A 15,829-nucleotide genomic window follows, 5' to 3' on the forward strand; every position below is an offset into this window, starting at 1 on the left:
AATCACTTGGCTAATGTATTAGGTTAAACAATTTGTTTTAAAGGGTCTAAACAAACAAACAAAAATAATGGTTAAAAGATATTTTAATTTTTAAATAATGAAGTTTTTAAGTCACTTTAAATGAGTCAATGTTAAAATAATATATATATATATATATATAAATTGGAAACAANTATATATATATATATATATATATATATATATAAATGGAAACAAAAATATAATGACATGGTTGCTAAAGTGTAACATTCCAATAAATGCGACGTTTCAGTTTTAGATATAATATATAGATAGATAAATAAAAATAAAAATAAAAAACACTAAGGGTATATTTGATAACTGTTTTTTTTTTCCCTTATTTTCTGTTTCCAAAAATAATTTTCTATTTTTGAGACTAAAAAAATTGTTTGGCAACCTAAAATAGACAGAAAACAAAAACTGTTTTCAAAACTCAATTTGTGAAGTAATTCTGAAAACATGCAAAAGACTGTTTTCAATTTCTAATTTTCAAAAGTCAATGAAAACATATATTTAATTTAATGAATCTATCTCATTTAATAAGTTAGCATTAGAGTTCAAATCATAGTAACAATATATTTTAGTATTTTCTTTTTTTTTCAAATTTTTTTTTTTTTAATTTCAACTAACCAAACATGTTTTTGATTTAAATTGTTTTTCTTTATATTCTCGAATACAAGTTTTTGAAAATAGAAAACAAAAACTATTACCAAACATAACCTTTTTAAAAAAAATATGATTCCAAATTTCTAATATACCGACAATCACTATTATAAATTTATTTATTTTTATTATTAGACATCAACCAACTGTATTTAATATTTATCTGGAATTTGGCCATAAACTCGTGAGCACTGCAGTCAACCAGGTGTACTGTTGCATTTTTATTTGTGTCTACAGTAGTCTTTCCTAGAGTTGAGGCTTGAGTGCAGCAAATTTCGGCGTGGGAGAATGTTATAGCCGAAGGCTACGTTGACTGTGAGGGAAGTAAGAGAGAGGTGCGATACTATATACATGCTTAGTCTTAGTGATCTTCAGACAAATGTTTGGGTTTTATTGGACACAAGTAGGAAATATTCTGTCCAAGTTGAGGTCTTATCAGTACTCAAGTGGTTCACTCTGATCAACGTTGCCCTGCCAAGGGGTTATATCCCCATTAATGCGGCCAGAGGGGTTAGGTGAATGCATTAAGTGCGAATGTGACAGCTTGCTCTGAGCTTGTCCCTTCCCGAAAGTTATCCTTAGAATGCCGAGGACATACAGGTCCTCGGCGTGGGTCACAACAGAGGTTTTGCCTGACTTAGCCTTGGTTGGTCAGTCCTCCTCGGCGATGTCCTTGGGCCTACCATCCGATGGGCCGAGGCTATCAGGCCCACGGGCCCCACAATATCAATTCATTTTCTTTCTTCTAGATTTCTTTTTGGTCTCACGGTTTCTTCTCCAGAACAAAGGAGATTTGTTTCTCTCTCTCAATTGTCTCAACAAAGACATATAAGGAAAGAACCAAAATAATAATAATAATAATTAAAGTCAGAAGCCCTTTTGATCCAATCCTGTTTGCATGCACTTGGTGGTGGGGAGGAGGATGAGCAGCGGTGGAACAAATGAGGCAGCATTAAATGGTGAGCGCCGATCTCCATCGACTTTGTCCTTCTCGTGACTCTTTCTCGAGTTTCTGCACTTGCCTTTGTAGCAGCGATCTTTCTTTATAAAAAAATTGATGAAAAATATGATTGTTAAAATATTTGAAAATGTTAATGTAGGAGATTTTAAAAATATTGCTGTTAGTAATTTAAAAAATATAGTTGTTGGGATTGAATAGAGAAAGATTGAAAAAAGAATATAGAAATGATAAAAAAAAGAATGAAGAAATAAGATTTAAATAAGATAGAGAAAGATAGAGAGTCTATTGGAAAGTGAATTTGAAAAAGTAAGTAGATAAAAGGTAATATCACTGTTTATTTTCTAAACAGTACAAAATTTTGGAGAATCTGCTGAAGATGCTCTTATTATAGACTAGCTAGAAAAGCAAATCATGCTAATGAATTATTCTTATTTGCTACTACAATATAAACGCTTGAGATTAATAGGTACAAGTTGTATTTATGCAACTCTTTTTACTTAAAGGGAAAAAGAAATATCTTAACAAATATTAAATTTGACCAATTTCTCTCAAATGCATTGAGATATCATATAAAGTCTAAACTCAATGATAGGCTCAGAATGCATCTATGTATATTCAACCATTTAAGAAAAACTAGATATGCATGTCTCTAATTTATATTTACTATTTAGGCTCTGTCTGTTTCACTATAAAATATTTGTGGTTTTGAATTGGGAACAGCCTTACACTTGTTTATGTGTTACCAAATTATGATTGGTAGGAGGATTTTTGTTTTTATTTTCAAAACAATATAAAAAAAAAATCAAAAAATTGAACTTCAAACTAGTTTTCAAATAATAATTTTTATATTTTACGTGTTTGGGAGACTATTTCTATTTTTGAGATTTAAAAAAAAAAAAAAATTCACAAAAAGTAACGTGTAAAATCTATAAATTACTTTTTTTTTTTTGTTTATGGATAATGATAAGAGAATAGAGCTCATCATGTATTTTTTTTTTTTTTTTTAATGATAAGTTTCAAATTTGAATGGTGAGAAATTATTTTTGTGACAAAAATAATCTCATTAATTTAAGACATAAAAGAGTTTCAACAAATATGTGGGGTTCACTGTTTTCAATTTATTTAGAATTATGTCATTAAAAACTTGTTCTAAACTAGGAAAATAGGATATAGTTTTTTTTTTTTTTAATTGTATCTAGAAAATATTAGCCAAACAATTAGTTCAAGTGTGAGACCCACTATTTTATAGATTGCAAAACAAAAAACTTTATTTAAATACTCTTGCCAAACAAGCCCTTCTAGTTTGCAAATTGTTTATGTGGCTAAATAAGATGCTGTCACACTCCCACGCATCAATTAAAATTCCGTGTCAGTTTTGTAAAAACTAGCGTTCGTTAAAAATGGCAGCTTGAATTGTTAGTTGTCCATGCTTGTTTTTATAAACATATCAATATACACCTGATGTTTATTTTTACAGAATGTGATAATTACAAATGAGAACAGAATGTGATAATTACAAATATGAAAAGATACTGATAAACTCTAATCATTTTGTATGGACTGCAATCTGGTGTTCGTTGTGATCTTAGCTTTATCATCATGTTTAACCGCCTTGAATTTATGCTTCCATCCCAGTCTATTCACTAACAGAGAAACACGTATGTGTTAAATTAGATAAATGCTCTCATTCTTAAAATTCAGATCACGGCAGTTCACATAATTTAAATTCAAATACTTCTACAGCTATTAGATAAACTTGCAGCAGAATTGATTCTAATTGTTGTACTCTTTGAATATAAATACCTCATCTTTATCTTCTACGGGGTTGACAATTCTAGCTAACAGCATCCTAGTCTTCGTCTTTTATCTTTTACCTCATCTTTTATCTTTTATCTTAGTCTTTCACCATAGATAGATTTGGAGTAATCCAAAAGGGTGGTGGATCGATCCTCGCCAAATTTGAATGGTAATATGGCTTAATACTTTCATCATCTAAATTAAAAAATCCAATATCGTGGCCACCATACGAGTCGTCCACATCCATCTCATCCCATCTATCATCCGTGAAATAAATCGAATCTGGTATGCACTCCAAAAGATCATGGCTGGAGAGTGATATTGACTGATTTCCGCCCAAAAACACAACCTGATCGTTCAATGATTCAACCTGTTCCCATGTGTTCTGCCTGAAATTCAACCTGTAAACATAAAACAGCTTTGTACGATATGGGCAAATTTCGGAATTATATAGGACGTAATCCTCATCAACAACAAGTCCTTCTGCATTAACAAAGTCTCCAATAAACCGTTTGATGAACAAAAAATCAGTGGATGTCTTGACTAAATAAAACTTGGGTGAAAGATTATGTATGAAAAAACTATTTCCAACTACTTTTTGTAGAGTGGAAGGTTTATCAATGCTCATGATTTTGGTCGGAAAAGCACTCCGAAAATCCCAGACTTCCACTGAAGCATCACTTGCCAAGACGTAAACTTGATTATCATGGCATATAATGTCACTGTATTCAACATATTGTTGGTATGTGTTGAGAGATCTGACAGCAAGTTCGGTCCACGTTGTGTCCCCTTTCATACAAAATGCAAGCCTTGAGAGAGAACCACAGATCACCACCACCCCAAAATTGTTGGAACGTGATACGTCTGCCAACAGCACAGCTTTGGCGATGAAAATCTTCCGCAAATATTGAACGAAGTAATCCCGATCAATGTTTGGGCTGAGGAATTCATTGGGAATCGATGGAAGTTGAATCCGAACTCTAGAGAAAGGATTAAAGAGATGTGGGATGGCTTCATCATCCAGAATTACGAGCCAACCGTGAGAAGAGCCCACACACCAAGCGTCTTTGCCAAATCCCTCGAACGCATTCTTCATCTTGTAAACCTTGTTTTCTGCGAGATTAAAGAAGCAGCGAGTAGTCGAGTCATCTTTTTCGTCGCCAGGAAGCATGAGCCATGGAGTAGTACTACTAGTACTTTGAGTGCAATGGGATTGTGCGGTGGATCTCCAAGAAGAGCAAACAGCGCAGCAGTGAATGATGTCTACCAAGGAAAGCTTTCCTAGGATAAGTCCCAACAGTTGATCAGGGAGGTCTGACCATGACCATGACCATGATGAGTACTTTGGTTTAGTTTCAGCCTTCCCTGCTTTGTCTTTTGTACTTGAAATTCTTCTTCTTTTACTGCCTTCACCCATCTCTGATCAAAGTGCGTCTCGAGATCAACTTAAAGGCAATTATAATATAGTGCCATGCGATCACTGAATTCAAGCTCTACTTGGATTTGGAGAATGTGATTGTTTTGCCGCTAAATCCAACTTCTATTTGGATGAGAGTGTGCTTACCCGATCCTATAAATTTAAATTATTTTTAAAATAATGTATATCTTAAAAATTAGATGCGGATAAATTGGAATTAATTGAAACTTTAATAGTTTTATCTAAAGTATATTAATTTTTTTTAGGATAAACGGCAGAAGTATATTAATTACTTAATAATTAATAATTTAATTGACAAAAAAATACGTTAATTAACGCCACAATTATATGCATGCTTTAGACGAATCCATATAACTATTTCTGTTAATATTCAAAATAAAAATAAAAAATTCCATAAAAAGAAAAACATTTTTAAATAAAAAATAACACTTCAATTTTTTTATTTTTTTTTTAAATATAACACTTTAGTTAACTGTTAACCACATAATCAAGATATTATATTCTTTTTTTTAATAGAAACGATAGCAGACTTTATTTATATAGAATCACAATTATACAATGGGGATGAGAAAAAATGGACATTCCGAACAATGACTTTTTTTTTTTTTTTTCTCTTTTGTAACACTAGCTAAAGCTAGAATAGTACGATTACATCGTAAAAGAATAATAACAAAATAAATAAAATCAAAAACTATCTATAATCAAAGTAACATCTTCAAGGATCCACACAACCTCAAGTGAGCAAATTTATTCTATTAGAGTTCAGAAGATCAACAAGTTCAGCAAAGTTGCATTCCACTTGCATTTTCAAAAACTAGCATTTTGAAAGAATTATAAAGCTATCCTCATCACAAAAGCCAATGTACACAGGAGATTAAAATTCTTCTCTACCCGAACACATGATGCAACTAACACTTCACATCTATTGTTGCATATAAGAAAACCAAGTCCTACTAGTGTAATCTTGCAAAGCCAACGTCCTTTTAAATCTAGCAAAAACCATCAACTTCCAATCGAGTTTCAGACAGAACAAAGGACCTTCTTCGCCCACTAAATAGTAGAGCTCTTGTATTGCCTCTGGGATCCCAAGCCCTTAGCAATTAAGGCTTAAAATATTCATGTGGGAGAAGGGGGTGGAAGAGTACCAAAACCGAAGGCTTGAGGAAGCCACAGGCTATCACTATCAATAGCTTTTCTTTTTGTGAGCAGGAGACTCTACCAAAGAAGGAACTATGGATGGCCATTTGATTGGATGAACAAAGTTATTTTGGACAACAGAAGATGATTGATTGTTGAAATTACACATAGTACGTTTCCATGAACAAAGAGAGGATTTGTTGTAGCCCGAAAAATCCTTAGATATATTTAGGGTTATCTCCATCTCAACATCAACGTTTGAATACCCCTCATTTAAATTGTTATCATCCATATTTGAAATCTTTTCCAAGTTACCTTTAATAGACAACTTCTTATCTGTCTCACAATAGCTTTTCTTTTTGTGAGCAGGAGACTCTACCAAAGAAGGAACTATGGATGGCCATTTGATTGGATGAACAAAGTTATTTTGGACAACAGAAGATGATTGATTGTTGAAATTACACATAGTACGTTTCCATGAACAAAGAGAGGATTTGTTGTAGCCCGAAAAATCCTTAGATATATTTAGGGTTATCTCCATCTCAACATCAACGTTTGAATACCCCTCATTTAAATTGTTATCATCCATATTTGAAATCTTTTCCAAGTTACCTTTAATAGACAACTTCTTATCTGTCTCACCTATCAATTGTTGCCTATAGCTCATATCCTTCTTGTTATTTGTTAGGGTAGTTGTATTTGAAATACTTCCCTCCAAAATAGTGTTTAGGGAAGAATCTAAGAAGTCCACATTATGAATTTCAGCTTTATCTCTATGTTTCAATTCACTAGAAAGTTCATTCTTATCTCCACAATTCGAATTTGAATCCAAGAGGGAAGCCACCTTTTCAGATTGAATATTACAATTAACCATAACATGGTTTTGATCCAAGATATCCTTCTACTAAAACACCAAGAAATATAAAATACGTAACAATATGCTAGCAAGAAGAGAGTTTATTTGGATCGGAGAGAGTGAGATTTGATTTGTGCATGTTTTTTGTATAAGTTTCTTTAGAGGCTAAGTGATATTTTGAAAGATCTCAAGAATATGGGAAGAACTTCTTCTCTTTGGCTCTCTTGTTTTGTTCTTCTCCCCTTTTTTATTATGCTTTGGTGTTCTTTTTATAGTGGACATGGTCTAGTTCCTCCAGATAAAGATTTCTTTAGTCTGCTGGGTAAACCATGTCCTCTCATAAGAATTTGAATGAGTTCATTGGGCAAAGGGTTAGCTTAGTTTGGCAATTATATTTCAAAAAGAGTATTTGGCTTTAGCTACAAATGGAAAATGCCTTAGAAAGTCAAAGGAGTAAGTGGAAAATACAATGTAATAGATGATAGCTTGACTGATAAGGACAATTGAGAGGAAGTTATGGGGAGATACCATGCACACAGAGGAACTAAGTTAAGCCATTAGTTCATGCATTCCAAGAAAATACATTAACCAAGGGAAAAACTATAAATTCCTCCATTCACCAAAAAAGCTCTCCCCTACTAACCAAACCAATTCTCCCTTCCTACCAATATGAGATCCCATGGGCTTGGACCATAGGTTAGAAAGATGATGCCTAGTCTGCCTTCACAAGTCTCTCTTGCTCCTCTACTGGTAACAAAGATAAGTTCCTTTGTTTAGAACCTTGGTGGTTGTTCATTTCCCCCATCTTCTCTCATTTCGTTCTTTTGGGAACTCACCCCCCGAAAGTGCATCGATTGGGTTTCCACTCATAGAAGCTTCTTAGGTTCCCCTCTAAGGTCAACGTTCCATGATCTTCTTCCAAGGCTTTAAAAAGACATTTTGAAGGTCCTAGAACTTTGATGTGGACTCCTCTTGGTTCGATCTTTTCCCAGAAATGGGATAGATTCCTCCTTGCAATGGGTGAGCTTGGAAAGCCTCTAACCATCCTTCCTCTTACTACATGTCCTAAGCCTTGTCCAAGATCCCTTGGTTCCTTCACCAAGTTTTGATCCTGAGGCCATCACTTGTCCCTTTCACTTTTCTCTGCCTTTTAGGAACTTGATTTTGATAGGACATCCAATGGCTTTTTCCTTCTTTACCCTTCTTCAAGAATACATATGACTTATTCTCGGATTACCTTCTGGACTATCTACATCATTCTTAGCATTTTCAAGCTTTCTTTCAAAGGACCCACTTCCTGGAGGATGGATGAACTCGGAAGGATTTTTAATACATTTCCTCTTATTACATGCTTTTCTTCTCTCAAGGTTCCTTGAACTCTTCACATTGAATTTCAAAGTTCAAGGACCCGTTTGAGCATTGTTTGTCGCTTTCATTTTTTCCTCCTTTCCAAGAAACTTGGTTTCGATGGATCATCCAACATTTTTTCCTTACTTTTTCTTTAGGGGTGCAGAGGACCTGCTTTAGGCTAATCTTAGGTCATCTGCACCTCTTTGGATTTCCTTCCATTTCTTATTTTCTTTGGACCTTTTGGTTCTCCCAATGCCCATGACCCTCCTTCATTCAATGAAATGGGCCTCTATGAACTAGGCCTCTTTCGTTCAAGGATTCGGGCCTCCTTCGTTCAAGGAACTAGTCCTCCTTCTTTCAAGGAACTGAGCCTCCCTTCTTCAAGGCCCCCGTCCTCCTTTATCCTTGTGGGCTTGACCTTATTATTGCTAATTTTGGACCTCAACATAGTGCAACTAGATTTGATCCCATTTATACCTTATGCATATTATTGGGGACCTTTAATATGGCTGTTAAACGAGGTGAGGTCCCCATTATTCCCATAATTTGTGTTCACCATCGCCTTTTGTTATCACCTGAAACTTTGTCTCCACCTCTTTCATCTACCTATATGTCTTGTACTTCGTGGGTTATTCAAGTTGCAAACAAAATGAAAGTTTCTTGGCTTTTTTTTTGTTGGATCTTTGAGTTTGAAGGTCCAAGTCAAGTTCATGTAAAGTGCAATAATTAGATAATGTGAAGTTGAGGTATGGATGCTGGCAACGGTGACTGGATTTGACCAGCCTGTGAGAATTAATATTGTTGGGTTACCGTGTTACAAAATAACATGAAATGTGTTTCGTCTAATAGTAATTGCTGAGTTGGCTTTGTACTTGTTTATAAGGCATTTTTAATCATTAAAAATATGTCAACTCATTTTTCTGTTAGGCGCATGCAAAAAAATTTATAGAAGTTAATGGAGTGACTAATTGTGTTTAGTTTTGAAACTTTAGGGACCAATAGCGCTCAGTTGAAACTTTATAAACTGAAAGTGCTTAGTGAGTAAACTTTAAGGAACAATAGTGTAGTTTTACCTACAATAAAAGTTGTCTCCAATTAAAAATCTAAAACAAAAGATCTTTCCTATGGTAAACACTTCTACCAAATACTATGCTAATTTGTCATACTACATCACATGACACTTATTGGATCTTTAAATTGTTAGCTAATTCCATGAAAAATATGGATGTAATTTCAATTCTTAAAATGAGTTGTACTTTTTATTGGGTGCAAGAGGTCTCAAGCTGAAAATTAAAATGTATATGTTGAAGACTTTCAGTGGAGCGAAAATCAATGTGTCATTGAATTGTCATGCGAAATCAGCTTTTGAAAGTTGGGGATAGTAAGTTCGCTGAACATTTAGGGGACAAAGTGTCCTCCGAAACGAAAAAACTTGAGAGAAATCAGTTCCGTTTTGACTATTGTGTCATACCTTGATCTATCTTTATGTGTCCCAGTCTCCAAGAGAAGCGTATCTAAATTAGAGAGACCTTGACATAGGCACATATAATGAAGGCAACACAAGTTATAGCCAGGCAAGCATCCCTCTTTCATAGTAATGGATGAAGAGAGGTGATTAGGGATACTTATATTGCAAAGATTGAAATAAGTTATAAAGCTTATTTCTCTCCATTTGTTTTAGTCCTTTTATTATATATAAATAAAGGGTTCATGGATAATATGTGAATCTCAAGTTAATGAATGGGATTATGTAAATATCTTAAGTCATAAATCTAATACTATATATAATAGCAGAACTTTTGCCAAATGCTGTCACGTTAAGCAAAAAGATCCCCTTAAAATGCTGACACGTATACAACTTACTCTTAAAAAAATGCACGGTGCTTGGAGAGGCACAGTTTCAACGCCCACCCAATTATCCAAAAAAAAGAAAATACAATGTTTCACTACGTCAAAACATTGTTCGGGAGCCTCTTGGTATAAAAGGAAACTAACCGCTTAAAACAAAAAAAAAAAAAAAAAAAAAAGAAAGAAAAAAAGAAAGAAAGATTGGTACGCGGAGAAAGGAGAGAAAGATAAGGCCGCCGAAGACCCTAACACACGAGACTGAGAGCGAGAGTGAGAGATCCCAATGGCGGCACTCAAACGCACACCTACAGAAAGCCATTAACACCATTACCATCAGATTGGGAGATACAGAGATAGAGAGAGACAGTCCATAAGGAGCGCAGGAGTAGAGATTGAGGAAGAGAAAACTAAGTGCCATTAACACGTTACCATCAGATCGTCGGAACTACCATCGGTAAAGGTTTTCTTTTCTTTCTTGATTAGATCTGGGTATGAGATTTGTTGGATTGAATTTATTTAGGTATTTGGATTTCATTAGGTTTTGATTTTTTTTTTTTTTTTGGGTTTTCACTGTAAAGAAACGGGAATTTTTTTTTTTTTAGATTACAGAAATCACTAAAAAAAATGGTTTTAGTTTGGGTACTTCTGTTTCTAATAAATAAGTATAGGGTTGAATGTTGCATTGATATTTACTTTTGGTTTTTTTGCCGTATACACATAATCAGTAAAGTTTTTGTTTTTTTCCTTCTCTTTTTCAAATCTGAGGATTGAATATGATTTAGGTTTGGATTTTTGGCTTGGATTGCTTTAGATTTAGTTATTTCAGTTAAAATCGTTGGGATTAAATAAGTATAGAATTGAATGTTGCATTGATATTTATTTTAGATGTTTTTGCCGACCCTTCTCTGTTCCACTTCTCCATCTTCCAAAACACACTCCACGGCCAAACCCCTTCTTCATCAGCCAAAACCCACCAAAAGTTATCAATTTAATGTACTCGCCCATAGTTTGAAAAATGTAACTTTCTCTACTTATCAATTTTGTTAGCTTTTTTTGTGTTTTTGTTAGCTTTTGTGTTACTTTTAGAGCTTGAAGGTGGATCTGCTTATCACAAGCAAAGCTCCAAGGTAGTCTAGGTACAAATTGCTCAAGAAAATTAAGGTTATCATTTTTCACATAATTAATTCACTTTTTAATTAGATAGAATGGGTACAAATTGCTGAAGGAAATCAAGGTTAACATTTTTCACATAATTCACTTTTTAATTATATGTTGTGAATCCAAAAAGTTTTACGAATTGTTTTAATTCTTTTTTTGCAATGTAAACAGGAAATCGTCTACTTTTAGAGGGATTCAAGTGGTGACCGGTGATTATGTCCTCTGTAAACATCTTAGCGCCTATTGACAGGTATTTCACAAAAATAAATTTAAAAAAAATGATATTTTAAAAATTGGTAAAGAGTAATTGTAATTGATTTTTTTTTTCCTTAATTTTTTTATAAAAATGGTATAGGTCATTGGAGGAAGTGGCGGAGGATTTCATAGGGAAGAAAGTGAAGTTAGCGGATGTGAAGCAACTGAAGATTTTGAATTTGATTGTGCGATGGGTAGTTAAATTTGATTATTGTTGTGGTGGAGGTGTTATAGCCTGGCTTCGTTTATTTGCCACGAGGGTTACTGTGTTGGTTGGGTCTGGAAATTTTGTTTTGTTTTGATATGACTTGTTTGCTGTAATTGAACACTGTAATGGTGTTTGCTCTCTCTCTCTCTCTCTCTCTCTCTGCATATTGTTGGTATATTCGTTTGCTTTAACCAGAACCCACATGTAACTCCAACGGTTTAGAATCCAAATCCAATTTAGACTATGAAAAGTGAAAATGCAATGCCTAAATAATGAGGAATTGATTTAGATCCCAAATTTTAATTAGGTTGAATTAATTAAGCTTAATTAACAATTAATGTGAAATTTACATAATTTACTAAATTAGCCTAGCATACTACTACCAATTGCATAGATAAACATAATTGAGCAATGAAATAATCATAAAAGTGATGTAGAACAAACAACACATGCCTTCTTGAAGCAGTAGGGGTGCAGGGAGTCACAACGCAAAATTAAAGGAGAGTGTCAGTAAAGGCCATCAGGGCGACAGTGTTGAAATTGCATGAAATTTGACCGATTGAAGGAAAACGACATTCTAATTCAGACTCATGATAACATGAGTGTCGCCTAAATTTAGGAAAATTCCTTCGTTAGGGTTTCGAAAATAGTATTTTTGTTATTTATAGTAATATTTGTTTTTCCTTAATAACTTTTAGTTTAAAAGTCAGAATAAAGTCTCGTTTGTTTTGAGACGACCCTTAAGGCCAGTAGTTTATAATTTTGCATTTAACTCAATTTTGCCATTTTTGGTAAATTCTGGTATTTTGTCCCCTAATTGTGTAATTAGTGCAAATTAGAGTTTTAGACCTTTTTTTTAGTATTTATATATTTTGTAATCGTCAGAGGCAAATCAGATTATTATCAATAAATATAGACTTTTGTCAAATTATTTCTCTGGTGGATTCTTATTTTTTTTTTCCATGTGGATTCAGGGAAACCTCTCATGGATTTGAGGTTTATTATAAAAACTAATAGTTTAGTTTCTGTTCCATGAAAAAAGCATTGTGTGTTCTTTTTTTAGGCTTCTGCGATATCAAAAAGGCAGTAACTAAAGGGAAGCAATCCGAGTAAACACTTGATGTGTTTACGAAGAGGAAAATTGTTTAAAACTCTCCACACCTGGACCACTAAAATGATCTACTAAAAGAATAAATTACGGTATATATATGAATATAAAAGAACCCTCAAAGTCTAAGTCACTCATTGTACTCAAGCCTTCCAAACTTCTATTAGCAATGAACTTCATCGAGTCTTGTCTTCCCCTAGAATCCAAATCCCACAACCAAGCTCAGTTACACCCTCAAGGCTCATTCACTGAAATTGGGCAAGCTCTAATGGTTTCCTTAACACCACCCAACTCTCACAACTCTAACGGTAGGTGAAGGAAATGATGGTTTAAATCTCCTCTCAAAGTATGTAGTTACGTAGAGAGTGAGAGGAGTCAAAGAGAAATGAGTTTTTGCTCTAAGGTTTTCCTCAGCTCTTTAATCCTTCAATAGAGAATTTTCTAGGTGTCTAAAATGGTGGAAAATGAGGCTTAAATAGATAGATCAAGGTATGACACAATAGTNGAAAAAGAAAAAGAAAAAGAAAAAGAAATTATCAGTGTCTTCGCTTGTTTTTGCTCTTCTTTTCTCATTTTTATTGGAAACTTCAGCTTCTACTCATGAAAACTTTCTTCAGTGCCTGATCCTTCATTCCGGAAATGACGGTATTTCTAAACTAATCTACACCTCATCCAACTCTTCGTATTCAGCAGTCCTGAAATTCGACACCAGAAACACCAGATTCTCAACACCTTCCACCCCGAAACCTCAAGCTATTGTGACACCATTGTTGATTTCATACGTTCAAGCAACACTTAATTGTTTCCTAAAACATGGATTGCAAGTAAGGGTCAGAAGTGGTGGACATGATTACAAGGGTCTATCTTATGTTTCTCCTGTGCCATTTGTCCTTCTTGATCTGATAAATCTTAGGAACATCTCTGTTGATATAGAAAATAGCTTTGCCTGGGTTCAATCTGGTGCAACTGTGGGTGAAGTATACTATTGGATTGCCAATATGAGTAGAACTCTTGGCTTTCCAGCTGGAGTTTGCTGTACTATGGGTGTTGGTGCCTTGGTGGACACTTCAGTGGGGAGGGTATGGCACAATGATGCGCAAATATGGCCTTGCTGCTGATAATGTTCTTGACGCACATTTGATTGATGTCAAGGGTAGATTCCTTGACAGAAAATCAATGGGAGAAGATCTTTTTTGGGCCATTCGAGGAGGAGGAGGTGGTAGCTTCGGAGTCATTGTTGCCTGGAAAATCCAGAAGGTTCCTGTTCCATCAAATGTGACTGTGTTCACAGTCAAAAAGAACTTGGAACAAAATGCAACCGAAATTCTTTATCGGTGGCAGTATGTTGCTGACAAGTTGGATACAGACCTCTTCATTCGGGTAGTCTTAACAGGTGTAAATTCTAGCCGAGAAGGGAACAGGACAGTGCAAGCTTCGTTCAATTCCTTGTACCTAGGAGGGAAGGATAAGCTCCTTTTATTGATGTAAGAGAGCTTCCCTGAGCTGGGTTTGGTGAGTGAAGATTGTAAAGAAATGAGCTGGATTCAATCTGTGGTCTACTTTGCCAGATTCTCAAGTGAGCAATCCCCAGATATTTTGCTAACCAGGGGTCCATCAATTCTCTATTTTAAAGGAAAATCTGACTGTGAAGAATCCCATTCCTGAAATTGGGTTGAAAGGAATTTGGCAAAGATTTTATGAAAAAGAGGCTACCTCAGCTATGTTGATCCTGACTCCTTATGGAGGAAGAATGAGTGAGATTTCAGAGTCTTCAATTCCTTTTCCGCATAGAGCTGGCAACATCTACAAAATCCAGCACCTGATGTCTTGGTCAGAAGAGGAGAATGCGGCACCTGAAAAGTATGTAAATTGGATAAGCAGGCTGTGAGGGATTTCACAATTCACTCCAATACCAAAGAGCTTGATCTGCGATCAAATGCTATAAAAGATTTGTGCCCCTTTATCCTTCACCAACTGGTCGTTGGATAGATCAGTAAGGCACACAGTCCGACAAGTGGCACCAGAGCCCGATCATAGGTTTGAGTCGTTGGAGCTGCATTGTGAGGGAGGGATTGTGAGGGATTTCACAATCTGCCATACCAATTTTTTTTTTTTTTTTTTTTTTTTTGCATAGTGATTATAACAGGATTAGAGCTTATAGAGTTTAGGAGGTTGCTTGAAAAAAAAAAAAAAAATTAGTATCCTTATGTTATAAGGTTCTTAGTATTTTGCATGGTAACAGACACAAACTTTTGACCAATCGCTACTTTTCTTCGTCAGTTTTCTGGAATCCCATCTGTGATGGTTTCCTTGTTATGGTTGATCAATTTACAAATTTTACCATAGTAATTCATTTGTTAATTCAGATCATCACAAGATTTTCTCTTATAAAATTGGATAAGTTCATAGGAAAATCCTATTAGTGTAGTACGGACACGACTTTGGAACTAACCTAGTCTATACTAATAGTTCAGACTTCAAAACGGTAATACGTATTAACTTCTCTTGATTTTGCGTTTCTCAAAAAAAAATAATAATAATAATAATCTCTTGATTTTGCCTTCATGTTTTGCTCGAAACATGCATGTATATCATTATTTTTCACAATCTTATGTTCTTTTTATTGGAGAGAGAACTTCTCAAGCTTATTTTGTCTAGTCATCTGTTAGTGGTTTTGAAATAGACAGATTCTAGGCCCACAAGACTTTTACAACATTTTTATAGAGGCAAATTAAACTTTTTTTTTGTTAAGAAAGTGATACTAGTAGTATGTCTAAATTATAACAAGTAATGGTCTGCTACTTAAAATTTGTTACAAACTATGTTATGCTTATAGCATTTTTCTTTGAAATATCATATCATATATGGTTCATATGCTGCTCTATACATGTATAATGTCTCTTGCTCCATATAAGGAATGACATTACAAAAACATTGACCGTTACCTTTGACTAGAAAATAACGAATGGTTTTGAGATTCCATTCCACATATATAGAAGATATGCTATTATTGTTCAAAAGGATGCACTATT

At 34.4% G+C, this 15,829-nt stretch overlaps 1 protein-coding gene and 1 pseudogene across 1 annotated transcript; one reads left to right on the top strand and one right to left on the bottom strand.

Moving 5' to 3' along the window:
* Nucleotides 1-3,536: 3,536 nt before the first annotated feature.
* LOC111990380 (putative F-box protein At4g22180) lies at nucleotides 3,537-4,856 on the bottom strand. Its single transcript, XM_024022153.2, has one exon. It carries the CDS (start codon nucleotides 4,854-4,856, stop codon nucleotides 3,537-3,539), a length of 1,320 nt encoding a protein of 439 aa, XP_023877921.2.
* Nucleotides 4,857-12,966: 8,110 nt separating this feature from the next.
* LOC112011308 (tetrahydroberberine oxidase-like) lies at nucleotides 12,967-14,685 on the top strand (annotated as a pseudogene).
* Nucleotides 14,686-15,829: the final 1,144 nt, after the last annotated feature.

Source organism: Quercus suber, unplaced genomic scaffold (genome assembly GCF_002906115.3).
Source record: "Quercus suber isolate HL8 unplaced genomic scaffold, Cork oak 2.0 scaffold_460, whole genome shotgun sequence".
In the NCBI taxonomy this organism is placed as follows: Eukaryota; Viridiplantae; Streptophyta; class Magnoliopsida; order Fagales; family Fagaceae; genus Quercus; species Quercus suber.

Excerpts from the sequence above, each read along its gene's own strand:
- LOC111990380 (XM_024022153.2), bottom strand. The coding sequence starts at position 4,856 with ATGGGTGAAGGCAGTAAAAGAAGAAGAATTTCAAGTACAAAAGACAAA.